At 35.4% G+C, this 26983-nt stretch overlaps 2 protein-coding genes and 1 pseudogene across 2 annotated transcripts in view; all 3 read left to right on the top strand.

The window, feature by feature from the left end:
- Window positions 1–5759, top strand: part of LOC107582000 (uncharacterized PE-PGRS family protein PE_PGRS46-like) — an 11251-nt gene extending 5492 nt beyond the window's left edge. Inside the window, exons 15-27 of the mRNA XM_016267690.1 lie at window positions 7–267; window positions 369–485; window positions 572–622; window positions 728–775; window positions 898–1059; window positions 1307–1345; window positions 1463–1600; window positions 1853–1909; window positions 2811–2912; window positions 3048–3089; window positions 4118–4174; window positions 4323–4379; window positions 4827–5759. Coding sequence (XP_016123176.1) covers window positions 7–267; window positions 369–485; window positions 572–622; window positions 728–775; window positions 898–1059; window positions 1307–1345; window positions 1463–1600; window positions 1853–1909; window positions 2811–2912; window positions 3048–3089; window positions 4118–4174; window positions 4323–4379; window positions 4827–4873 — 1178 coding nt within the window. The 3' untranslated portion in view covers window positions 4874–5759. The remainder of the gene's footprint in view (window positions 1–6; window positions 268–368; window positions 486–571; window positions 623–727; window positions 776–897; window positions 1060–1306; window positions 1346–1462; window positions 1601–1852; window positions 1910–2810; window positions 2913–3047; window positions 3090–4117; window positions 4175–4322; window positions 4380–4826) is intronic.
- A 1299-nt stretch (window positions 5760–7058) lies between these two features.
- limk1b (LIM domain kinase 1b) lies at window positions 7059–14042 on the top strand. Its single transcript, XM_016267707.1, has 15 exons — window positions 7059–7290; window positions 8973–9111; window positions 10188–10297; window positions 10393–10560; window positions 10685–10790; window positions 10871–11055; window positions 12054–12243; window positions 12337–12423; window positions 12502–12633; window positions 12730–12783; window positions 12951–13016; window positions 13101–13260; window positions 13347–13402; window positions 13493–13650; window positions 13745–14042. Exons 1-15 carry the CDS (start codon window positions 7241–7243, stop codon window positions 13926–13928), a joined length of 1845 nt encoding a protein of 614 aa, XP_016123193.1. The 5' UTR covers window positions 7059–7240; the 3' UTR covers window positions 13929–14042.
- Window positions 14043–16175: 2133 nt separating this feature from the next.
- The window catches only part of LOC107581999 (septin-4-like), a 12362-nt pseudogene continuing 1554 nt past the window's right edge, over window positions 16176–26983 (top strand).

The following is a 26983-nucleotide window of genomic DNA, read 5'->3' as shown; positions in this document are numbered from 1 at the left end:
TTCCAGGGGGAGTTGGTGGAGTTCCAGGTGGAGTTGGTGGAGTTCCAGGAGGAGTTGGTGGATTTCCAGGGGGAGTTGGTGGAGTTCCAGGAGGAGTTGGTGGAGTTCCAGGTGGAGTTGGTGGAGTTCCAGGAGGAGTTGGTGGATTTCCAGGGGGAGTTGGTGGAGTTCCAGGGGGAGTTGGTGGAGTTCCAGGAGGAGTTGGTGGAGTTCCAGGTGGAGTTGGTGGAGTTCCAGGAGGAATTGGAGGAGTTAAACCGCCTAAAGGTGATTTACCATGAAAATCTTGATCTGTAACATGTCTATTAGTTGTGTTTTTCTGTGTTTGCAAAATGAGGTCTATAACACAATCAATGTGTTTCTTCTAGTTTACAGCGGTACAGGTGGAACTGGAGCTCTTGGAGTTGGAGGTGTAGGTGGAATGGGTCCAGCTGGAACAGGAGGAGCTGGACTTCTGCCTGGAGGTGGTGGTTTACTACCAGGAGGTGGAGATGAATAAAGTGTACTTAACATTTACATAAGAATGTAATTAGCTTGTGCCTTAGCTTGTGGGTTTGTAAATCTATTGTAGGTTATGGAGGAGCTGGAGGTTTAGGAGCCGGTGGGATCCAACCAGGGACTGGTAAATATTTTTCAGATTAAAACAAAACACCACATTCCTGATATTTTATGTACCAGTTATGACAGTTATTGTTTTGCTGAGAATTGTATGTTTAATTTTTTGCAGGCCTCAGGTTCCCCAGTGGGGCTGCAGTGGGCAGCAAACAAGGAAAATGTAGGCTACCAGAAAACATTTTTGCTAATCCACAATTCTTTTGATGAAAATGTAGTTTGGTTGTATTTTACACACTGAACTGGAAAGACTGTTAAATAACTAATTTATCACTTTGATGAAAGTTTATGGGGCAGCAGGCACACTTGGTGGGTTTGGAGGCCCAGGCGGATATGGAACAGGACCCGGTGGCTTTGGAGGTGGTCCAGGTGGTTATGGTGGTGGCCCGGGTGGCTATGGTGGTGGCCCAGGCAGTGCTGGTGGACTTGGAGGGCCTGGAATTGGTGGTAAGTTTCTGAAGTGTTATTTGGGTGTTACACATCTCATATTCCTCCCACAATTTTAAAAAGGCTTAATTAGGGTAACCTGAAACATTGGGTAATGTGGGACACCCAAGCAGCTGATGTGTATATTTCTTGTTAACAATACCAGAGAGAAATTGCAGTTTTTGATAGTGAACAGAAATTACGTTTCTACCTCTGAAATTTGGACTACTGACACTTTTTTACATTTTAATATAAATTATTTTTAAAGGGCTTGGTTATGGTCCTGGCGCAGTAAAACCACCTAAAAGTATGTAAAACCTATCAAATCAGCACTTTAATGCTACAATAACCTATCTCTTGTAGGTTAGACCAAATTTATAATCACACATTTTTGTTTCGTTTTTTTTTTCCATTGTGTTATCAGGCTATGGAGGAACTGGAACATTGGGTGGGGCTGGAAGAGGAGGAATTGGTGGAGGTCCTGGAGGTCTTGGTGGTGGTCTAGGAGTAGGACCAGGAGGTGTTGGTGGAGGTCCTGGAGGAGTTGGAGGACTGGGTGGAGGTATCATGTGCTTTAATATACATTAAACATAAGTTTGAGAGTAGTGCAATACAATTTGATGAAATTTGTTCACGTGGTTAGAATAGATTATATAAAATTAAAATTAGATCATTAGTATATAAACGACAAGATCTATTGCAAATGTCACAATGCATTAAATACTAAAATATCCATGTGCATCTTAAATTACATTTACTACACATCTGTGCCATGAATAATTAATATTAAAAGTTGATTTTTTTTTAGGTTTAGGTGCCAGATATCCAGGTGGTGGCCTGGGAGCTGGAGCTGTGAAACCTGGGAAATCAGGTTCTTGTGTTTTAAAATATCAATATAATTATGACTTACTAATACTAAGGTAAACTACTAGTCTGGCTTGGATGATGGTAGAGAGAATTGATAATTGTATTGAATATGCACTTGCAGTGTTCTTCACATCTTAAAATACCAGTATATTAAAAAACTGTTCTTGGAGATATGATATTAATAAAGTAATGACCACTTAGGTGTACTTAAAGATAGTCTGCTTTCTTGACATTGTTTCTTAACACACTTTTTAAATCATGTTTTATTCATTTTTATTTTTAAATAAATCTACTAGGTGTTAACTGACGTGCTATAGCACACGTAAAGTACTTGGTTATTAATTTGAACTGTAGTGTTATATTGCATTAATATATTTTACCTGTACTAAATTGCACCTTCATTATTGCAAATGTGTAATTAGAAATATATTTAAATATGTGACATACAATTTGTGTGACATTCAAGTATAGTGTAGTTTCCCATGAATACTTGTCAGTACTTTCCACAATACAGTGAAATTATATATAAAGGTGTACTCAAGTCCTGCTTAAATGGGTCAAAAAAGTACTCTAACGTTGCATTTAATATATATTTAAAATATAATACATTTTAATTTAATTGTAAATTAAATGCATTTAAGTGTCTGAAAATATTACATTCAGTTTGCACTTTACTATATTCTTTTAAAGTGTGTTATTTCCACAATAAGTATTGTTTTTAAAAGTAAAGTCAAGTGTTTTTCACAAGGGAGTATAAGTACTAAATTTGTACAGAATTGCTCACCTCAGTTAATACCTCTAGCAGATGCTCGGCAATCAGATATTGCTGTGGTGACATTAAATTGAACCACTACTGACATCTTTGCCATCATATGATTATAATGTTGACATTGTTTTTATTGCAGGGTATGGAGGTTATGGTGCAGCTGGAGGCGTGGGAGGTCTTGGAGGAGCAGGTGGAGGACTAGGAGGTCTAGGAGGAGGTGCTGGAAGCCCAGTAGGAACTGGTAAAGTTATATTTGTTGCATTGCCATTTAAGATTATTTATAATAAGGCAATAGTGCATGGTTTTTGTCAAATTCTTACTGGATGTAAACTTTAGACGGATTATATTTACTTGCCTTTGTTTCAATGTCCTGAAGGCTTTGGCACGGGTGCACTGGGTGGTCAAGGCTATCAGCCCGGTGAGCTATTATATCCTTCCTCAATTTTTCTTGTACCTGTTGGGGAAATGGGCTCATCCACACTTATTTTTCTCTCAGTTGAATTTATAAAAGAGCAGAGATCAGGATACAGAGTTGCATTTGATCTTATCCTTTTCATCCATCCATTGAAAGTCCATGTGACCAAAACCTACATGCGTTACAAAGTACATATAGACATCATATAAGTAAATCACATGATTATATGAGTCTCTTTTGATGAGAGACCACCACTTTATTTGATCAACAGATTTCATTTCAGGCTTTTTATTCACATATAAACATTGATCAATGCACATACATAGAGCACATCAAAAATGGTGTGAGGCTTAGGTCCAACCTCACTGGTTCCTGTGGAGGCTTTATTGTGCTTGCATGACACACAAGAGCAAACCTCATCGGTTCTAGTGCATTAAGTAAGCACGTTTGAGCATTCACTGGACATATCTGTTGTGCTCTTTGTGTTTCATTTGTATTTTCAAAGATGAACGACATGAGAACTTATTAAGAAATTTTTCTTTTGGGTGAACTTTTGGGCTACTCTTGGTATTTAAATGAGAATAAAGAGTGAGGGACAAATTTAAGAGCAAAGTATTTTTCCATTACAGTTCTGAATGAATTACATGAATTTATATGATTGTTCTGTACACAACAAGATTGCATGCAAATGGACATATTGCAATCCGTGTGTGTGTGTGTGTGTGTGTGTGTGTGTGTGTGTGTGAAAGAACGCTAACACAAGAGATACTATGCAATGGAAGTCAGTTTACTTTAATACTTCGTATTTCTCACAAAAAATCCAACTAAATCATGAGAAAAGTCACAGCCGACAAAGACATCCAAATTAGCGTTACAAAACATTCTGGATCAAAACATTACTAGAGCAACATTTTGGTGGTGTGTAAATAAACATTGAATGATGTTTTACTGTACCAGTGTATTACAATGATCAGTGTAATTGGTTCAGAGTGATTAATGAAGAGTTGTGATTATATTATATTGTATTGTAGGTTATGGTGGCACTGGTGCAGGGGGACCTGGAAGTGCTCCACTTACACCTCAGCAATGTAAGACACTCTGCTATTTCAGCACACTCAGTGTTAGCTAATATTTCAAATGCAGCACTTGATAAAATTAGAGTTTGGTCTAGACCTGTGCATTATCCACAGCCAACAACAAGTATGTATTGCTCGTGTCTTGTATGATTCTTTATAGCAAAAGCAGCCAAATATGCAGCTCTTCAAGGCTTTCTAGGTGCTGGAGGCTACAGAGGTACGTAAGCAGACATAAATGCACTTCGCTCAGTTTTTTCTCTTGTCCATACAACAGAAACCTGAAATAATGACTTTTAGTTGCGCAAGTTCTTGTTTTAATAAACCAAAAGAAATCAAACCACAGAACACAAAGAATCAACTTTAAAATCAAAATGAAACTGACACCACTTTCTTTCATAATACACATTCCTGGTCTTATTAATGGCTCTTCAGTGCATGTTATTCCATGTGCATGTAAAATGGGTCTCACACAAGTTTTATATTGACCCTAAAGCTAAAATGCACACAAGTAGTTTATTATATATGTATTGTGGTTATTGTAGCGTCCTAAATCCAAAGACCATTTTGTTAATTGAAATAAAATTAACTTTAACTGAAATATTATAAAACGTGAAAATATAATAAAATATAAAAATATTAGTGGTGACAGTGTCTTTTCCTGTAGGGGGCGCAGGATGCCAAGGCAAATACTGCGGAAGAAGGAGGAAGTGAGAAACCAGCTGATAAAAGTGACCTCATAAACAAGTGGTGCTACTGCCTGATCTCAAATGCACTTTTTTACAGTTTAAAAGTGCCTCGTGTAGTATGTGAGAGATTTGGACTTACACTAAAGAATTTTTTCTGCCGTATGATTAGATGTGATGTGAAACTCACAAGGCACTCTTTGCACTGCCTGAACTCCCTTTACTTTACTTGTGTTGCTATACGTTTTCTACAAGTTTAACATGATTGCTTGATTTTATTTTGAACCATTTAATGTTCCATCTTAAAATTCTGCAGTTCCAGCTGTGCATCTCTTATGGTTTTGCTGCAGTTGTTCACTTACACTTAGCTGTGTATTTAGACACATGCAATCTAGGGACGTGTTGCTGCTATTTCAGGATGAACTGTGACAGTGGAGGAAGCAGCGTTATTAGCCTTCATGTTCTGGCCACCTATCATAAAGTAAAGGGAGTCTGTTTTTCTTTCTAGCTGTATGCATATGAGTTCATGAACCCATATTTTGTCTTTTCCGGCATCTTCAGTCATTCAAAGCGTAGTCACATGAAGGAACGCGATCTAGGCTTACCAATTTTAGTCTTATAAGAACAAAGTGCTTGTCGTAACTGCAGTAGACGGCATCTAAGTACTGAGGATTATAAGCTGTCTTCAACGATACCTCAGGAACTTGAAGCGGTTTCTTTTCTAGTATCCTGACCCTAGTAAAACCTTGTTTTTGTTTGTTTGTTTTAACGTAACTCTTATTAAATTAAAATGTTGGGTTTTTAAGGGTATCTATGCATTTAACCTAATGTTTTTTTAAGCATTGTGTGTTGTGAATGTTGTATCTGTGTTTGTATAAGTGCAACTATTCAAATGTGACCATGAAAGTATGATAAAGGCAATTCATCTAGTGAATCTTCTCGCATTGTTTACCTTTATTCTTCACGTTTATGCACTGTTACTTATGAAACTCACAACACATTTTTGTATGACCTTTGATTTTATTTGGGCCTTTTATCTATCATACATTTCTAAAAATAAATAGTAAAAACTAAATAGTTTTTTTTTTAAGAAAATTGTTTTAAAATAATAATTAAAAAAAAAAAAATATATATATATATATATATATATATATATATACAGTAAATAAAATACAATATTAGAATTTTATTTTGGATGATATACTTAAAAAATAGTTAGGCCTAAATTTAAGATTTATGTATTTGAATTGTAATAAATTAATCATGAATTGATTTTATATAAACATTTCTGTCCAATTGGATTAGACCGTTAAACCAATAAAAACTAATGACATTTTATTATATAAAATAATATATTTTACACCACTGTGTGTATATATATATATATATATATACATTTTATGCAATAAAATATATTATTTTATATAATAAAATGTCATTAGTTTTTATTGGTTTAACGGTCTAATCCAATTGGACAGAAATGTTTATATAAAATCAATTCATGATTAATTTATTACAATTCAAATACATAAATCTTAAATTTAGGCCTAACTATTTTTTAAGTATATCATCCAAAATAAAATTCTAATATTGTATTTTATTTATATATTATTTATTTACCATTTAACGAAGGCAGATTTGAACTGAAACATTAATTTTTTTTTGTTTGTTTGTTTACATAAATGTCAGGTCGGGGGAAGTTGTCAAGTGTTGTATTGTATTTTTAACAATTGATTAATGACCGTTTCTTTTGGTCAAAACAGTAATTTAAAATGTATTACTTTTTTTTTAATTTTTTTTTTTACATTTTTCATGTTTCATTACTTGTTTTGGCTTTTATAATTGTTTTACTTTTTTCAGTATAGCCTATGATATAATCTGATATAATATTAATATAATTCTGATAGCAAACCTTCTTTACAATATAAAATTGAAATTACTTCTCCAGTTCCACTCTACATCAAAGTTTAAAGACTGGATGTAAGTAACCCACAAACAAATAGGTGGTGAGCAGTACCAAAGCAAGATCCTTTCATAATTTCTCTTGCATGAATGCACTTACACAAACAAACCCTCTCTTCATGAAGGAGTCTCTGCCCCTTCATGTAGTTCATGAGGGCTATCAGCAGGTGACACTGGTCTGTTAACTCTATATCCTCTGACAGTATGCATTCTTTCTGCTACAGACTAAAGCAGAAGAAGGTGGGCTAAAGTTAGGAGGAGTGGGAGGGATCTGTGTCTCTCTTTAGACACTTGGCAGGAAGCAGCAGCATATGCTGATATGAAAGAAAAACTATTTGAGTGTGTTTGTAACAGTTTTGTCCTCTCCTCCCACTTCACCCCTGAAATGAGTGGAGGACAGTAAGAAAACTAGCAGAGCTTTACTACTGCTGCTATGCTCAATTCTTGTCAGGACCTGTATTGCCGGAGAGGAGGGAAGGCAAGGTAAGTCAAATTGGACTGGTTTTGTTTACTAGTTTACGTTTTCTCTTAAAGGAGTAGTTCACTTCCAGAATGAAAATGCTGTCATCATTTACGCACCCTCTACTTGTTCCAACCCTGTATGAGTTTCTTTCTTCTGTTGAACACAAAAGAAGATATTTTGAAAAATGTTAATATCCAAACAGTTGATGGGCACTATTGACTTCCATAGAAGGAAAAAAGAAATACTATGGAAGTCAATAGTGCCCATCAACTGTTCGGATGCTAACATTTTTCAAAATATCTTCTTTTGTGTTCAACAGAAGAAAGAAACTCATACAGGTTTGGAACAAGTAGAGGGTGAGTAAATTATGACAGCGGTTTGGAACAAGTAGAGGGTGAGTAAATGATGACAGCGTTTTCATTCTGGAAGTGAACTACTCCTTTAAGATTCAATGTCTTATTTCTTTCTTTTCCTTCATTTCTTGGAAAAAGGCTCACAGTTGTGGTTTTTAGTGATGGTGGTACATGCCGTGCAGTAACGTTACATTTCTTGTAAAACAAAAACAGGAACTTCTTTGTCAACAGTCTACTTTCAGATTGTCATGAGATAACATAATTCTGGGACTTTGTTCAATTCGAATTTATGCTTTGTTACTATTTCCTCTAGAAGTGTAGAAATGTGTGGTCTTGTGAGCTGGGTTGAGAGACCCCTTTGGCATAGTCAACATAAGCAGAATTGTGTTTGTGTTTATGTAAACACAGAAAGAGAATTCAGACTTTGTTTGTTTCACACCAGTTCTGTGCACACCCACTTCTCTACTGAGAATCTGGTTTACCAAAGTGATGCAGGACTATGATTACATTGGCATTTAGATGTGTTCATTACAATAACAGGCAAACTTATACAAAGAATGATATATGAGTTTGTACTGAATCCTGTCTGTAATAGAGTGTTATTATCAGACTAGTGGATGAAATGTGCAAAAGCGTATTTAATCTGGCCTAGAGGCGTATAAAGTATACTGAAATTGTACTTATCTTAATGCATTCATATTCAATTCTCAAGTATCTAGACAAAACACTGCTTAAATTATGTTTTGACTGGAAAGGACTAATGTCTGTATGTAGTAAAAAGTATTATTTTAGGAAATGTAATCTGAGTAAAAGTGTAAATTTCAATAGCACTCAAGTAAAGCTCAGATTTTCCAAAATAATACTTAATTATGAAGTAAAATACTGTACTTTACACCCCTGTCAACCATAGAATTAAACAACAATTTCTTGTTATTCTGCTTTTCTGCTCTTTGTTTAAAACTACATGGTGTGTGTGCTTACGTGTGTGTGTGTGTGTGTGTACATGAGTGTGTTTGTATGTATAATGTGCATGTGTTTCCGTGAAACGGCTGTGTTTTATTGAATGAAAGGAAAAGAGCAGATAACCGCCAGCTGTGGAACACATGACAGGCATCCTGCTCAGATGCAGCAAGAAAGAAAACGCCCCTGGCTCTAGCATTTTATATTCACTTCAGCTGAATCTTACTCTAACAGTAGTTAATAATCTGATCTGATTGTACATTTATTCAAGTGACCCGATTTAGCACAAAACTTTAATGCAACACCCTTTTAAGTTTTGTGAAATATGCAATAAATAAGTACATAAATATACAAGTTTTCCTATATCTCTCTCTCTCTCTCTGTGTTAGGTGTTGTGTATGTAATTTGGTTCTTTCTCACTGGTACTATGAAAGAGATGGACAATTCTTCTGTAAGAAAGATTACTGGTCACGATTTGGGGAGCAATGCCACGGCTGCTCAGAGTCTATCACCACCGGTCTCATTATGGTAAGAACACAACATTGACAAATCAGTTCATAACATTAAAAATGAAGGAGAAATATTAGCTTAGTAAAACAAACTTGATGCTCAATATTTTGGTACCACATAGACTGAAAAAAAAAAGGTTTAGGATTTAATTTGTGCAAATTTCACATCTAATTAAAAAAAAAAACAGTAACACATTGAATTTAACATTACGTTTTGAAGGTGAAAGACTGAAATAGAAGTTTCCAGAAGAACATGCTCTAATAGTGTGTTCTATTTACGTAAACTTAAAAAAAAAAACAATTTAAAGTGTAGCCTTCATTATAGATTTTATCTGCATTGGCCAATATTGGATATTTATATGTGCATGCTCATTTCTTCTATTTTTACATTTCGGTTTACTTTTGTTGTCATTTACTGCTCAAACTTAAACTTTCAAAACATTGATTACTCTGTTATAAATGTAATCTTTAGCAAATCTCAAAAAGAATACGCCTTTTTGTTGTGATGCTTAAATTGACTTACAGCATTTAAAATGACTGATTTTAGTTTTTAGTTTGATATTTAAATTTTTTTTGTTAAAATTGTATAGAATTTTTAAATCGCCCATTGCAGCAATTATCAGCTGTTGTAAATGATGCATAGAAAGCAGCATGGCCATCTTTGAGTGCCGCTAAGCACTTACACTACACTGAAAGCAACAGAGCGTTTACTACAACAACATGTGACATTTCATTTTTTTTAAAGATACTAAAACACTGGGCAAGAACCTAGTGGATTCATGAATACATGCATTCCTTTAGTAGACTGCACAATCAAACAACAATTCACTCACTAAATGGTTACAGTAATTTGATCTCTCTTATCTTGAAAGGGTTCACTTGGAGGTTTTGGTGTTTTGTCAGTATTTCCTGCTGTGACCTGAGGCCAGGCGACCCCTCCCACTCACAATCTTGCTTCCTTCCATTGTGCTGCTTCACTTCTGTAGAATGATGTCATCCACCCTGTCCCACCTCACCTCCTCCCTTACTGTTTCAGCTGAATTCAAGATAAACTGTACTTGAAAATAACGCTGCCTCTTCCTTCCATCTCTGCAGGTGGCTGGGAAGCATAAATACCATCCCGAGTGTTTTCTCTGTGAAAGCTGTGGCATGGTTATTGGAGATGGTGATTCTTTCACTCTAGTGGATTATGCCAATTTATACTGGTTGGTTTTGTCAAAACATGCACTACTTGCTAATTGCTAAGCATTTTGATGGGAAAGTACCTCAGTTAATGAGTTCTCTTCTTCTTCTCTCATAGCGGACAATGTGGATACCAGAAGGTGTCAATGCAACACTCAGCAGCAAAATGTTCACGGCTTTCTCACACAGTGACATCGATGTCATTTCCTCCTTCTGCAGAAAGCAGGCGAGGTTTATCCTTCACAGTGGAGCAGAAGGACACAGGCCCTTTGATCACTGTATCTCAGTAAGTTGTCAGTTTAGACACAGTTACACCTGAGCAAAAATATAGGGCCACTAAACATGATTTTATTATAAAAATTGTTAAATTAATGATAGCATTCAATTAATATTGATATAAAAAAATTCAGACTGGACATGCACAACCTGAGCCCTGAAGTTAAGCCTTTGATCCATGTTGGAGACAGGATTCTTGAGATCAATGGAATTTCTGTCCAGAACATTCCACTCAATGAGGTCAGTCCTTTATCTCAGATTAGATAACAATAATTTGGACATTTCACCTGTTACCCTTTATATTTCGGCTTTTTTAACAGATGGATCTGGTGATTCATGATACAGAGCACTGGTTACAAATCACAATTGAACATGATCCTAAAGAACTCGCAAAACATGAAGACTTATCTGGCCTACTGGGAGAAGAACTGGACCAGCCTGGAAAACTAGGTTTCTTTCCCCTTCCCTGGAACAGTCGAATAATCCCTAGATCCAGAAATATTCTGTAAGAATTATGGCACTATTAGACTTTATTACATGTAATACTACACTGCAAACAAAGTCATTTCTAAACATCTAAGCAACATTCATTTTTTTGAGAGGCAAAAAAAGGCTACATTTTTTAGAGAATGCACATTAAATAAATTAATTTATTCACTCCTGTGGTAATTTGTGTTAAAAATGTATACTTAAAACAAGAAAAAAAAATACATTTTGCCAATAGACCATGAACATATGTGACCCTGGACCACAAAACCAGTCATAAGGGTCAGTATTTTTAAATTGAGATTTATACATCACCTGAAATCTGATAAATAAGCTTTCCAACGATGTATGGTTTGTTAGGATAGGACAATATTTGGCCGAGATACAACTATTTGAAAATCTGGAATCTGAGGGAGCAAAAAATTCGAAATATTGAGAAAATCACTTTTAAGTTGTCCGAATGAAGTCCTCAGCAATGCACATTACTAATCAAAAATTAAGTTTTGATATATGTATGGTAGGAAATTTTCAAAATATCTTCATGGAGCATGATCTTTACTTAATAGCCTAATGATTTTGGGCATAAAAGAAAAATCGATAATTTTGACCCATAAAATGTATTGTTGGCTATTGCTACAAATATACCCCAGCGACTTAAGACTGGTTTTGTGGTCCAGAGTCACATATATTAATTCAAGAATGTTCTTTGGAAACAAGTCTTGAAATCTTTTCATGTACTGTAAGCTGATTTTTTAGAGGTTTTTGCTGGATAACAGGGCTAAAATTAAACATAAGAAAATGTATAAAATGTTATTTGATCAAAAGTCAGAAAGTCATTTTTAAGAACCTGCATACAGGTTTGTTGTAGGTGTCAAATGTTATACATAAACATAAAACTGGTTTAGTTTTAATTACTGGTTTAGTAAGATAATAAAAAAAGCACCAAATAATTAAAAAGGTCATATTTCTGTCATGCTCTTACTAGCATTATTCATTTCTATTTGTCTGCCTCTGTAGGCGCAGCTGCAGTATTGATAAAGCTCCGTGCTCGCAACGGCACGCTGCACTTCTTTCCCATAGAAGAGACATTAATCGATCAGAGTCTCTGCGTTTTGACGCCACTGACAAAACACAACGTATCTTCCGACCCTCTGACCTAATATATGGGGAAGTGTTGGGAAAAGGTTGTTTTGGACAAGCCATAAAGGTAAAGCAATATGTCTGAATGATCACATTGAGTATCACTTGAGATCACAGACTGACGGAATGAAGGAATTAACGGCTTCCTTTGGGTTGTCAGGTGACGCATTCGGAAACAGGTGAGGTCATGGTGATTAAGGAACTTCTTCAATTCGATGAAGAGACTGAGAAGACATTCCGGAAAGAGGTCTGTTGTAGTTTTTTCTTTCTCAGACCACTAAAGAGCAAATGGATTGTTTGCTAATCTAAACATTTTTGGCTCCAGGTCAAAGTAATGAGATGCCTCGAGCATCCTAATGTCTTAAAGTTTATCGGCATTCTCTACAAAGACAAACGACTGAACCTGATCTCTGAGTATGTGCAAGGAGGAACGCTGAGGGACACTATTCAGAAAATGGTTTGTTGTTGTATATAGTCCATAGATTCTTGCCGAAAAGCATGCTGTTATGGTTCTGAGTTAATAAACTAATTTTTTGTCATAATTTATGACAAGGATCACCCTTGGAAACTTAGAGTGAGCTATGCCAAGGACATTGCCGCTGGAATGGTACGTAATGAAGAGCAATCCAACAATGCAAGAAAAGATGGAAATCTTTACATCAGATCTCTACACTCTTGCTGAATTCTTTAATACAAAGACATGTTTTGACAAATAATATGAATCTGAAGCTATAGTTAGCATCCAAATACATGAATTTTCTCTGTCCAACCCAGGCTTACCTACATTCAATGAATGTCATTCATCGGGATTTGAACTCGCACAACTGCTTTGTCCGAGAGGTCAGAATACATCTCAGTACTTCTAAACGTAGAGCATGTCTCCAACTGAACTGAATTGTGTGACAGTACTGTTTTTCCTCACAGAACCAAACAGTGGTAGTTGCAGACTTTGGTTTGGCCCAGCTTGTAAAGGAAGAAAAGAGCTCCTCTCCTGGACAAGTGTCCAAACTGAACAAGCTTGGTCGTAAAAAACGGTATACGGTGGTGGGCAACCCCTATTGGATGGCACCAGAAATGATCCAAGGTGAGCCGTATGATATAACAATTAAAAGATTGACCATTTTTCAGTTTTGTGATTTGTTTTTTTTACATGTTATTTCTCACCCGCAGGAAAAATCTACGATGAACATGTGGACATTTTCTCATTTGGGATTGTTGTTTGTGAGGTGAACTTACATATTTCTCTACCTTTAGTCCAAATTTTGATATAAATGTAATTGAACATACAGTATATGTATATTCCATCCTCATGGCAGATTATCGGAAGAGTATATGCCGATCCGGATGACCTCCCTCGCACACAGGAGTTTGGACTGAATGTGAATGAATATTTGGAGCGCTACTGGTCCAAAGATTGCCCTGTGGCTTTCTTTCCCATTGCGGTTCTTTGTTGTGCCTTGGAGGCTGAAAAACGGTGACTGTCATTTACATTTGTCATCTACATAAACTTACCATAAACAAAATCTCATATGCTGAAACGTGGCCTTTTCTCTCTATTTTTTCTATAGTCCCAGTTTTGCTAAATTAGAGGAGTGGCTGGAGAATCTAATGATGCACATGGAGATTAGACTTCCTCTGATGTCAGAACTAGATCAAATCCGCCAAGCGTTTTGGGAGAACCACAGCCAGTCAAAACAAACTTATGGGATTCCTTCGAAACAGATGGAGAATTCAGCTTTAGGCCGAAGCTGAGACTTCATGTGATCTGTGGGCAGTTGCATAAAAGACTAGTTGTACAAGTTAGTCTGAACGTTACAAATTTTTTTTTTAAGTCTATTACATTAAAACCTAGATTTTTTAAATTTATTTTGAATCAGAAAAATCAAGCGTAGCGTCAGTTCTGGCAGGCCACATTAGTCAAGCTCGCATCAGCTGACTCTCAGCTGATCCATGTCTACCTATAGGAATGCGACACCTATCACAGCACTCATATATAAGGTCCTTCAGTATTATCACCAGCTTTCGCATTGCTCAATAGCTAATTACCCCCCTCCATCCCCAACTCCTCTCGTCAGTCAGGATTCAGCCTTCTGATGCTCATTGAATCGGACTAATTTCTTAAATGTTACATTAAATTTTGAAACTTTATGATATCTGCAATACATTCATGTTGGTTCTGTTCTGTTTACCCTGGGGGGGGTTATCGCTGCTCTCCCTGCTAGGCTGCTAGGCTGCATGGATGCGCAGGGAGTTCTTGCCCAGAACAGAACCATACCGCCAATCCAAACTGTATTCTAATTGTCAGTCATCTTTGACGATAGTGGTCCTGACAGAAATAAGACTCATTATCCTTTGCTAACTGCTAGTTGGTCAGACTAGTTCTTAAGACACAATCTTAACACAGAGGCTAAGGTTATGCAACAGACCCCATGTCATCAAATCCTCAAGACTATTACAGTGGCCCCGCTTAAAAATGTATGAATGTAGTTAAATACTTTTCTGAGCCATTTTTGCAGTGACTTTTACTTTTTTTTCTTAATTTTGAATGTTCATGTTTTGCTATGTAATGCAAAGACATTATGTAGGCATTATGTAATTATGTATTTAAAAAAATTTTTTTTTAGAAGGTTTCGGTAGTACAATATGCTGCAATCATTTTGTACTATTTGTACTGGTCTCAGACACAAAGGTGCTAATAGATTGTTCAAGAGAAAGCTAAAATGCTAAATAAAATGTATGAGTAGCCTAATATTTCTAGCGGATCTGTTAACTGTTGTAATTGTCTTTTTGTTGTCTCTATGTACGATTGTAGACTTTTTTGTTATTATTAATATCAGACTATTATTTTACATTCATGTATGCCTAATTTTGTGTTATACTGTGAAACTCAGGTGAAAGCTCCACCTGACATAACGAATAAAAGTCATGTTTTCATTTGATTTCATTTGAGCCAGTTTAACGGTTTAGTTCAGTCACCGAAACAGATCCCCTTTAACAAGTAGGAAATAATACCATTTTCATAGATTTACTATTATTTTACACGTTTACCACTGTCCGTTGGATATTTTACAGTTGATAAACTCTTGTTGTATTTTTTCAACCGTAATTGTAACGATGAATGTGCTGGTTGACGACAGGTCATCGCTTTACTCATTTGTCTAGGCAAAACTACTATTTCTCAACAGTTGAGGAGCATAATGGATTTGCACAGTGAGTATTTATTAATATCAATAAACTTACGCTATGTAATAACGGTTAGTTTCACTCATTTCATAGCTAGAAGCAACGACATATCTGGATAACTAACGTTAAATGAGCAAACATTTGGATATCGGGTTGAAACTGAATGACTTTAACTAAATCCTAAGAGTAATTACTATATTTAAACCACCTTACGGTTCCCAGAAGGCCCAGAAATGAAGTCAAATATGAATATAAATGTTTATATTAGCCTGAATTCGTTCTCTGATGTAGGCCTATACACTGTATATGTTGGGTATTAAGTCAAATGAATGTATTAAGCGAACGTTAAAGGAAAATACTATTTAAACATCCATCACTTAGGGTCTCTCACAAAACAAAAGTCTAACAGCATCTATTAAATATTTACACTATCTAACATCCACTATAGGTTTACAGATTGAGGACATTAACTTTCAAGGTAACATATCTGTCAATTTTTATGTTGGTGAACATTCTTATTTATTCTTAGCAGTAAATTGCTGTTGTAGCACAAATATGTGTGCTATATACAGTTGGTGTTGTCAAGGAAATTACTTTCTAAAATTAATTGTTATTCATTTTTGTCTATTTCCCATGCCACATCATATTTTCATGAATATCTGCCATAGTAGGGGAGGTAGGTTTTATATTTCATACATAGTTTTCAAAAAGGTTTAGAAAAAACGTTCATATTCAGTTTACACAAGCTGCCAATCGTCACATTCAGTCACATTGTGCTTTTTTTGCTAGTTTTCCATAGCTCTGAATGACTCTGGAATGGAGAGTCTCCTCAGGGATCCTGACACTTCTCTTTGTGACTCCACTGAAGCAGAGGACAAAGATGAAAGTATCCGTTCGTCTCACATGTTCGGCTCATCCTCTTCTCTGGCTGAAGAGAAGACTCATCCCGCTGATGACAAATCACCTCTTAGACCCAAGAGTCCAGGGGGCAGCTTTGACCCTCCTGGTTTTTTAGAGGTAGTGTAACATGCTACCCACCAGGACCTTAAATGGCCAAAGTGTGATGAAGTCTCTCATGTTTACAAAGGATGCATTTATTTGATAAAAAAACAGTAATATCATTACGCTTTAAAAAGATATATGATGTGATATACTGTACACAAACCAGATTCTTTTTTACTGTCCCTCCCAGAAATATGTTGGCATTGTGACGTTGCCAAACCAAGTCCAACAGAAAGCAGTGAAAAAGGGATTTGTGTTCAATCTGATGGTTGTTGGTAAGAAACATATAACATAAATGCACACACACACACACACACTGCCATTTTTTAAGAGAAGTCTCGTATGCCCATCAAGGCTGCAGTTATTTTAAAAATAAAAAATTAATAAAACAGTAACATTGTGAAATAATATTACACTTTAAAACAACTGTTTTCTGCTTTAATGTATTTTTTTCCTGGACTGTATATAATCATAAAATATATCATTTGTATATTTAGGTGAGTCTGGCTTAGGCAAATCCACTCTTGTCAACAGCCTTTTCCTCACAAACCTCTATATGGACAGATGCATGCCTGATGTTAACAACGTAGAAAAGTAGCTATACATCACCAGTTTAGTAACTTGCATAGTTATTTGTTTCATACATTGTCTAGTTGCTTGAGAGGTGGTTTTCTCCCAAATTCAGAAGCATGGTTAGCAATTTTTTTTTGCATGGTCAAAAAATAAGAATTTCAGAATAACAGCACTGGTTATTGAGCACTTCATTCAATATTTTGACATGTTTAAAAAGCTGTTTTAGAATTATGAAATTTAATCACATAATATAAAAAATGCAAAAAGGTATTTACACATGGTTTTTCTTGCAGCTGGAAGGCCGCAGTTCATTATGTAGATCAGGAGATGGAGAAGTACCGCAGAAATGAGATCGGGCTGAACCGTAAAAACATAACAGACAACAGAGTGCACTGCTGTCTGTACTTCATTTCGCCTCATGGCCATGGGTAAGACCTCTTCTCGGCACAGGTGTTTTTATGTTTATTTCTATCCCAGGATTTTAGTAACCATGAAAATAGAGACCATGTTCAATTAACAAATTTCCTTTGTGCTGTCTCAGTCTCAAACCAATTGATGTGAACTTTATGAAAGCCCTGGATCAGAAGGTCAACATTGTGCCTGTGCTGGCTAAAGCAGACAGCCTCACTCCAAAAGAGACCTGCAATATGAAGGCAAAGGTGAGAAGGCGCGTGTACTGAAAGTCTGAGTAAGCTCACATAGATAGATGTTTCTAAAGTGTATCATGTCAATATTTTTGAGAACATGGGACTGTCAACACAAACCACCAGATATTGCATTTGTCTCCATAGATTTTGACTGAAATTGACAAATTCAAAATCAGGATCTTCCAGGTCCCAGAGTGTGACCCGGATAATGGAGATCTGTTCAAGCAGCAGACTCTAGAGTTAAAGGTCAGGATTACAGGTCACAGAGTAGTGATTATTAGTTTCTTTTAGAAAAGAGTCGCAGATTTTGTTTTGCTTCTTAAAAGTTGTAATGACACATATTCTTTCCCCAAAAAAGTACCCCAAAGAATCAAAGTACTGTCAAATTCACTGATTTAAAATGAATACCGAAGCATTTATAGTAAACTAATGCCATTTTATTGAAACTTGTATGTCATGTATTTAAATATATTTGTTAATTACACATTTGTAATGATGAAAAGTACATTAAGTAAATTTAATATATAGTAAAGGGGACACACACAGTTTCGCTCAATCTCATTTTAATCTCGAGTACCTATAGAGTAGTACTGCATCCTTCATATCTCCAAAGAGTCTTTAGTTTTATCATATTTATAAAAGAAAGATACAGCTTTACTATTCTCTGAAAACAGCCGAGCTCCCGGAGGTGCACTGTGAGCGGAGCTAAAGAGTTGAGAGCACTTGTGTGCCGACTGCCAACAAAATACAGAAATTTGATGCAGTTTTACTTACCACCCGCAGGTCTGAATCATGACCGGGATCTTTTATTGCTAGGATCGCTCCATCTTTCAGTATCAAACTATGTGCAAATCCAGCGTCGAACTGGGCCTTGTTTTATAAAACATTCGTCACCCCTCCTTTAACTTTTAATGTAATATCAGTAGTATTACACACTACAGTTAAAATAATCAATACTTTACATGTGCTTTAGTATGTTAGTCTACATAAAAGTGATTGTACTTTTATGTAACTTTTATGTCAACTATTGTGCTTTAAAGATTATCGAAAAAGAATGATTTAAAATGTTCTTTAGAGTAAAACTTTTAATTTGACATTATTATGAAGTGAACTTACATGTGTATTTACATGTGTTTAAAACAGTCATGAAAGTGTACTGTCCATTTGTTTAATTGGTATTATATTATTTACAAGTACAGTTTTTATAAATATACTTTAAAAATTTTAAGTAAAGTACAAGTGCACATTCAATATAAATAAGTGCAGTTTTTATTTACTCATTTATTTTGATCTTATTTTATTTTTTACAAAGATTTATCTTGTTGCCTGTTTGTTAATATTTATAAAATGTTTCCGTGTCCTCTTATAGAGAAGTATACCCCTTGCTGTTATTGGGAGTAATACAGTAGTAGAGAGAAACGGCAGGAGAGTTCGAGCCCGTGTCTATCCATGGGGCATTGTAGAAGGTATGTTTACTTACACCATGAGATGTTACATTTATACTAGGGATGCACGATATTATTGGACCAATATCGGAATCGGCTGATAATGGCTTTAAATGTAAATATCGGCATCGGCCCAATATGAAAAATAATGCCGATATGTCTTGCCGATAAGAGGAATACATTAACTCACATGTGCTCAGGGTGTACTAGCGATTAGATTACATCAACAGTGTGGCTCATTCTTGAAGCAAAGTTTTGCCTGAATGGTGTTTGGATTCACTGTTTCTGAAACAAAAATGCAGTGATTGATATTTAGTTTATTTATAGTTATTTTCAAATCTTCAATGTACTGTCATTATACAATAACTGTATTATTTTTTTATTTCATTGTAACATAAGTTCCTGTTAAAAACTAACCAAAATTAAAAATAAAATATCGGCATCGGCTATCGGCCAAAATTAGTTGAAAATTATCGTCATATCAGATATCGGCAAAAATCCAATATCGTGCATCCCTCATTTTTATTTAAGGTAACATTTAAGATGTTAAAATATAAAGAGCTTAAATATTTTTAACAGGAATAGGTGACTCAAAAATAAAAATTATGTCATTGTGTCTGTCGTCATCACAATATTTAGTTTATTTATAGTTATTTTCAAATCTTCGATGTACTGTCATTATACAATAACTGTATTATTTTTTTATTTCATTGTAACATAAGTTCCTGTTAAAAACTAACCAAAATTAAAAATAAAATATCGGCATCGGCTATCGGCCAAAATTAGTTGAAAATTATCGTCATATCAGATATCGGCAAAAATCCAATATCGTGCATCCCTCATTTTTATTTAAGGTAACATTTAAGATGTTAAAATATAAAGAGCTTAAATATTTTTAACAGGAATAGGTGACTCAAAAATAAAAATTATGTCATTGTGTCTGTCGTCATCACATCATGTTGTTTCCAATCTGTTTGACTGATCTTCTGTCAAAAACAAGATGAGAAGTTGCTCTAACATTGCTCTTTCCCATACAGCGAGAGAGACCAATTTTTTTTATCTTTCTATTAATTGAATATAGCACAGAGGTCATTTATGATTGGTATGCTGTATGTAAAGAGCTCTTTAAACATCACTTTTTTCTCTCTCTCTAACAGTTGAGAATCCATCTCACAGTGATTTTGTGCATCTGAGGAACATGTTGGTCCGCACACACATGCAGGACCTGATACATACAACCCACTATGTGTTGTATGAGAACTATCGTATAAATTGCCTGTGCAGGAACCCATTCTCGGTATAAAAAAGGCAACTTATTTATCCTTTAGCACTGAGAAAATGTCATGACCTTGTTAATAATAATTATTATATTTTTTTCTTTCTCTTTTTTTGTTACCAATAGGAGAATGTGTAAGGATTTTTCAGCTAGATGTCAGATGAGGACAATGTGTGTCTCTCTGAAACCTCAAAATGGAAGAGGCAATGAATGGGCTTACTGAAGAAAAAGAAAAAATTAAAAATGTACCATTTTAAAAAGGGTACTTAAAGACAGAGCCACGACCCTATCGAATGTTTGAATTATTTAAATTGCTTTGAAGACAAAAAATAAAAATATAAACTATGTAACTAAAATACAATCAGCCTCTTTTACTGCTTAACTTTAACTTAACTTTAAATTAGGGTACTCTTATTTTTACTATTTTTACAAAAAAATCAATGCTTTACTGTGAAATGCACATGTATTGTCATTTATTGTCTCTGAAAAGACGAAATAACACTTTCTGAGAGACACAACTGCTCTGCTTTGTGCTCTGCAAATTTTCTTTGGCAAAATAGAGAAAAAAAACTATCAAATTTATCCAGTAGTAACATATTGGCAGGTTAGCAGAACCCAGACACGCTAAGTATATTTTGGCCTTTGGGTGTTTATTAAAATAAGATACGATGTGAGTGCTAGCAAAGGCAAGAGTGAGAAAAGTATAATAATTATTATAATAATAGGACAAAATTATTAGAGAAATAGACAAAAACAATTAGCTTTATAAACATTATAATACAAATTGATACTTGAAGGCCATCTTCTAAATGAGTTGCTGCATAAACAGTTCCAAAGTCTCCTTCACACAATTTGAATGCTGATTTCATAACAGCACAAATTGATGTATGTTAAAAGATAAATAAGAGGTGTTGACATTTATTGTCAATCGATAACAATACATAAATAAATCCATGTCACACAGAACTGTGTGACATGGAGTGAACTTTCCTTTATAAATACAAATTTAAATGAAATTTTGCTGAATGTTAAGTTTTTTTAATGTTATTTATTAACTACCCTTAAACAAAGTGCAATTTAAAGTCATTTTAAAGCAGAAACTGCCATCTGAGAACCATCATCACAGTCATCCGAGGCACAGAATAAAGCTGGAGGGATTGGACATGGCACAGACTGTACCTCAGGGGATGTCAACTCTACAGTCAGGTGCAACATGGACTAAAGTTTGGAAGCAGTCGAAATTAAATTTGCACCGTTAAGAGTATGGAGGACAACAGCACTTCATTCAGAAAAATCACCAACTAAATCTTGCAAGACGCTGTCACTCCAGCCATCATCAACTTGAGAGTGACTGGTGATGGGTTCCTCCAGTGATAGGTCTTCGCTCCAGTATTTAATAACCATATTAATGATCAAATCACAAACTTTCACAATTTTAAAAACTAGTTTTTTTTCTTTTCAGAAAGACGTTTTGTTGACTGAATAATTGGTATTGTTAAACCACTGTACGATCCATTGAACAGCCCGTACTTCTATTACTCACAGCTTCAATTTCATGCCTGTCAAACACTAAATGCGATGCAATCCCGACTAAGGTCTATTAGAATTTAAATTCAGTTGTCCGCCATGTTCAGAAGTGATGCCACTGACCAAATTTATATAAAAAGTAAAAAATGAAATAAAATAATGTCTAGCAAAAAGGCACTTATCTAGTCAGAGGTCAAAAGGGCAGCTGCTTGAGCACCACTGGGGGTCTATCTGTGCAAATGCCTATTTTCTTGTTAAATATTAGATTTCACATGAAACTGTATAATTGTATTCATATAATTCATAGCACAATTCATACTTTTTACTAAATAATTATTGTTTTTTTCACATTGAATGTAGGCCTATGTGTTTTTTATTTTTTAATATAATATGTTAACTGATCGAGTTTACTGTAGAGTTTTTACATTCTTTTTAAGTGTTACAAGCTATTCTTTATAAAAGTTAAGACTTGTCCACACCCTCCTAAAACGCCTCGTTCAAACACGCCCCCACATGTCTACGTCACTGTGTGGAAAGATTTGCATAACACCGCCCAAATGTTCACTCAAAGAAAGAAGGCGTAACTTTATTGTTGCTGCCACCGCCGCCGCCATGTTGTGAAGTCACTGTGTGTTTCGTTGCGAAAACGAAAATATTTAGTTTGGCCTTCCAAAAGAGGACACGACTAAAAATCAGTGGTTAAGTTGTATTTACAACACTGTTCCAGAACACTTCAACCCAAATATTCAGATGTGTGCAGCACATTTTATGAAGGACAGTTTCCTGATCCCATGAGAGTAGACTACAATGCCGGCTGTTCTGACTCACAGACTGTAAGTACGTTTTTATATTTAAAGGATTTGTCACTGACGATTCAAACGCGAGTTTTGAGCAGTGTAGAGTAGCACTTGTTGTTTGTCATTTCTCAGATCACAAATGTAGACATGGTTTTATGGCCAATTTATACGTCTGCGTCGAACCTACGCCGTAGCCTACGCATAGATGCACACCCTAAGCCATAGCCTGACGTGCACCTATCCAAAAATCTAACAGCACGTCAATTCTATACGGACCGCAAGCGCTGTGATTGGTCTGATAGAACCCCTCCCTCCGTATGTACTTGAGTTTTGTGTATGTTTATGTACATTTTAATATATTTGAATGCTACACCTTCTTATATAAAATAAAACAAAGCAAAGTGTCTTATCATTTATTATACTACATAGCATTATACATCAGTAGTTGTCCGCACAAACAATGTTGATCTGCCGTGGTACTTGTGTCCTTGTGAAGATTGAAAGAATGCCATCTTCTCCTGTTCCGTTGTCTCCTTTTTGTAGTTTTAAATAATAATGGAATGATTTGATATTAATTTTTATAAGTCATTATAATCCGTAATTATGTCCCCACTGGGTGCAACAAATGCCTCGTTTATAATGGGTTTTAATGTTTCTGTCTTGTCGCTCCGGGACAGCATCACAGTATGGTGAGGGGCGTAACATTTCTGTCACACGCTTGAGGTATTCGGCCAATCACAACGCACTGGATAGCTGGCCAATCACAGCACACCTCGCTTTTCAGACCGATGAGCTTTGTAAAAATCGACACGTTTCAGAAAGGCGGGGCATAGAGGAGAAACAGTAATGTACAGTATGTGGAAAATAATGTGTTTTTTGAACCTAAAACAGCATAAACACAATTCATTACACCAAATACACAAAATAATGTTCTTTTTAGCAACATCATATGACCCCTTTAAGTGAAAGAGTAGGTATTTACCACATAGGCTTCAGAATAGCTAGAATACTTCTAGGATATTACTAATGTCTGCCATATTAAAATGAGTATGTTATATATTAAGATTAGTATGTTATATATTAAGATTAGTATGTTAGCATATTTCAACAAAGCCAGTGTTCAAGTCTCTCATTTCATTAAAGTTCTCTGATAGCTGTAATTAATCTTTATTTCTGTATTTTTTTTTGTTACTTTCTCCTTCTGCAGTTGCACCGAGTGCAGGAAGTTCTGGAAAGGATTCAGGAACAGATTTAAGACAGACTAATCAATTAATTTAAATGTGTTTACAATAGAAATATGGCTTGAGATGTCAAAGGTTTAAGCTGCCGGATACTGCAGTGAATATTATCTTGTTGTTTGAAGGACTGTGTCCTAAATTAGCTGTCTGAAAAGGTATGAATACATCTACATAAATACTTTAAATATTTTAGATTGAATGTAAATATGACTGTTGTGATACATAAGAAATACGACTAATACAACTGAACTTGTAAATGTCATAAGATTTATTATGAATCGTCAATATGTTTTTTTTTGTAGTAATCTAGCATATTTTAATACGTTTTATTACTATTTTAGTTAAACATGGTGGACAATTCGATCTTAATGCAGCCCAAAATGTACAGGCGATATATAACTTAAACTTTCTCCATAGGGAAAATGCACAGTTTTCATATATTCATATATTCATATATAATATCAATGTAGAATGAGGTCTAACGGTCCCGCCCACATCATACAGTATGATACATGGTCCCAAAAAATCAAATAAGGGGAGGGATTAACATTTAAACAAACAAACAAAAACTGCAATCTACATGCAAAACCAGGCATCAGTATAATCCTAAAATACATACACATATATGTGAATGCGTGCATATACCTCACATATATACATACATCCATACACATATATAAAAAAAAAACATTAATAAATTTCACAAAGGTTAGGCTATTTTTTTTGTTTGCTTGCTTTTTAACTGAGTGTGAAGCACAGTATGTATCATTCCATCTTCACATCCCCAAAAAAAGAAAAAGGAAGTCAAATCCAAACCTCAAATTTTTTTTTTTTGCAGCAGAAAGAGGATGTTAAGACCAGGAATCACAGTGTTCCGTTTGAAAGTGACAGTAAAAATGCAACAGCGTGGTGTACCTAACCATCGACAGCAAACCATTAAGATGAAATCAGTTTAATGATAATATAAAACTAGAGGTTTTAATCAAAAACTTAATGACAGTGGCATTTTGTTTTGGAAATGTACCTCAGGAATTATGGGAGTGACTCTTTCTTCCCCTCTCTCCTCAGTCTCAGACCGATGGACGTGGAGTTCATGAAGATGCTACATGAGAAGGTCAACATAGTGCCTGTGCTGGCCAAAGCAGATAGTCTCACTCCATTGGGAGTATGCAGTGTATAAAAAGTATATACAGTATATATATATAATATCACAGTCATCATGGGTTTGCTTTTTCTCTCTAGATTAGTGAGGAGATTGAGAGATTCGACATCAACATCTACTAGTTCCCTGAATGTGATTCAGATGAAGATGAGGAGTTCAAACTTCAACACCAGGAACGGAAGGTGACCTGCCCTGCTCTATATTTACATCAAACTTACCATAACACCGACTAAACTGACATGTGGATTTCCTTCTTTGTTACAGGACAGCATTCCCTTTGCAGTAATTGTCCAAATTGAAAGCCAAGGCAGGCGCTTCAGAGGCCGTCAGTACCCCTGGGGTGTGGTGGAAGGTACTTAGACTCTATCGTAGACTATTGTACATAATCTTTTATTTGTACACAGGCGATGAATTAAGTGTCCCTGCAAAAACAGTAACAATCTGTACTGTATGCTCTTGTTCCACTCATGTAAAGCGATATGTACTAAATAGCAAATCTCAACTGCTTGGTTGTAATATTGGTGAAAAGTGTCAACTATATTATCAGCCAGTGATATATTAGAAGTTGGATATATAGTATGTCCTGCTTCACCTGCAAACATCCAGGATGCACATGTAAAGCAATATTTTATATAGCAAACCTCAGTTATGATTATGTAAAATGCAAAATGTAAACTGTATTATCAATTTTTACTTTATCTGCATGCATACATTACATTCATGTTTTTTTATTTGCAACAAAAATGTAGCTTAGTTATCGTTGGATATATAGGGAGCTGGATATAAAGTTCCATATATAGGTACGTCCCACTTTATCAGCATACATACTCTACAGTAGTGATGAGAGAAACAAAGCTTTTCAAATCTTTGAATCAACTGAACCAATTGCTTCGCAAAATGATTCACTATTTCGAAGCGTTCGAAACCCCACACTGGTGACACTTGCTGGTCAAAACTGTGTAAATGCAACAAAAACTCAGGCCAAACATAAAAATAGCTTTTACAAACCCATTGCAAGTGCTCTATTGAAAGCAAAGCAAATTAACTAACCATCCATTAAATTACCATTAAATATTAAGTGTCTATATGTGTTCCTTTATCCATTTTCAGGGCTTGTTTGGGTTATTCAGCTAAACGGGCCAATAAGTGATTATTAACTATACTATTATTCCTTTTAATTATTCAAATGCCTCATTAAAACGTCCACAAATTTATAAAAACTGATCTGAAATCAGGTAAATATTAAGACGCTTGTTCAATGGTTTGCCGCTATGGGGCAATCTCAGTGATCTTGTACGATTCATGGGTTCACAGAGCTCACCTCTAGCAGTGAATCACTGAAATGTCGAAACATTTCCGTTTAGTGTTTTGTTTAAGTGTCTTGTTTACTGAAATCACGTGACTGGTAGTATGATATGTGTAAAATATGAGTAGTATGATATGATTCAAAACAAAAAATTCATAAAGGTTTCAAAGATTCATGAAGCAGTGTTTTGAAAGTGCCCATCACTACTGTACAGCACACAAAGTAATATGTACTATATATTAAATCAAAATGTAACTAAATTATTGCCCAGCCCTCTGTACAGTTTAAAAATGTATGTCCAACATTCAGTATACTCACGCAGAGTGATACATACAGAGTTCTGGCATGAAACTCTAGATGGCGCAGTCCGATAGGTCTAACTCAATCTGACCTAATGACATCATCACATGGCACAGCTGATTGGTTCTCTCTTGTAGCCAATGAGCTCGCTGCTCAACATTCAAATATATGATTAGTGCTTGCAGTAGCAGTTGCAACTTTCTCCAGAAACCCTCCACCTTCCCCAGCTCCACTTGTATAGATCTGCTACGAGGTGATTCATGTATGCAGGGCTGTTTCTAGCCAATTTGACGCCCTAGGCGAAATCCCTATTGCCCCCCCCCCCCCCTACTATAAATTTTTTTAACTTTT

Source organism: Sinocyclocheilus grahami, unplaced genomic scaffold, assembly GCF_001515645.1.
Source record: "Sinocyclocheilus grahami isolate Dianchi unplaced genomic scaffold, SAMN03320097.WGS_v1.1 scaffold39.1, whole genome shotgun sequence".
Taxonomy (NCBI): domain Eukaryota; kingdom Metazoa; phylum Chordata; class Actinopteri; order Cypriniformes; family Cyprinidae; genus Sinocyclocheilus; species Sinocyclocheilus grahami.
This window is presented reverse-complemented; position numbering and strand designations above follow the sequence as displayed.

Coding starts and splice junctions, on each gene's coding strand:
- limk1b (XM_016267707.1), top strand. CDS start 7,241: ATGCTCAATTCTTGTCAGGACCTGTATTGCCGGAGAGGAGGGAAGGCA. Junction 10,791..10,870: donor AGAACATTCCACTCAATGAG/GTCAGTCCTTTA, acceptor CTTTTTTAACAG/ATGGATCTGGTGATTCATGA. Junction 13,261..13,346: donor GGCACCAGAAATGATCCAAG/GTGAGCCGTATG, acceptor TCTCACCCGCAG/GAAAAATCTACGATGAACAT.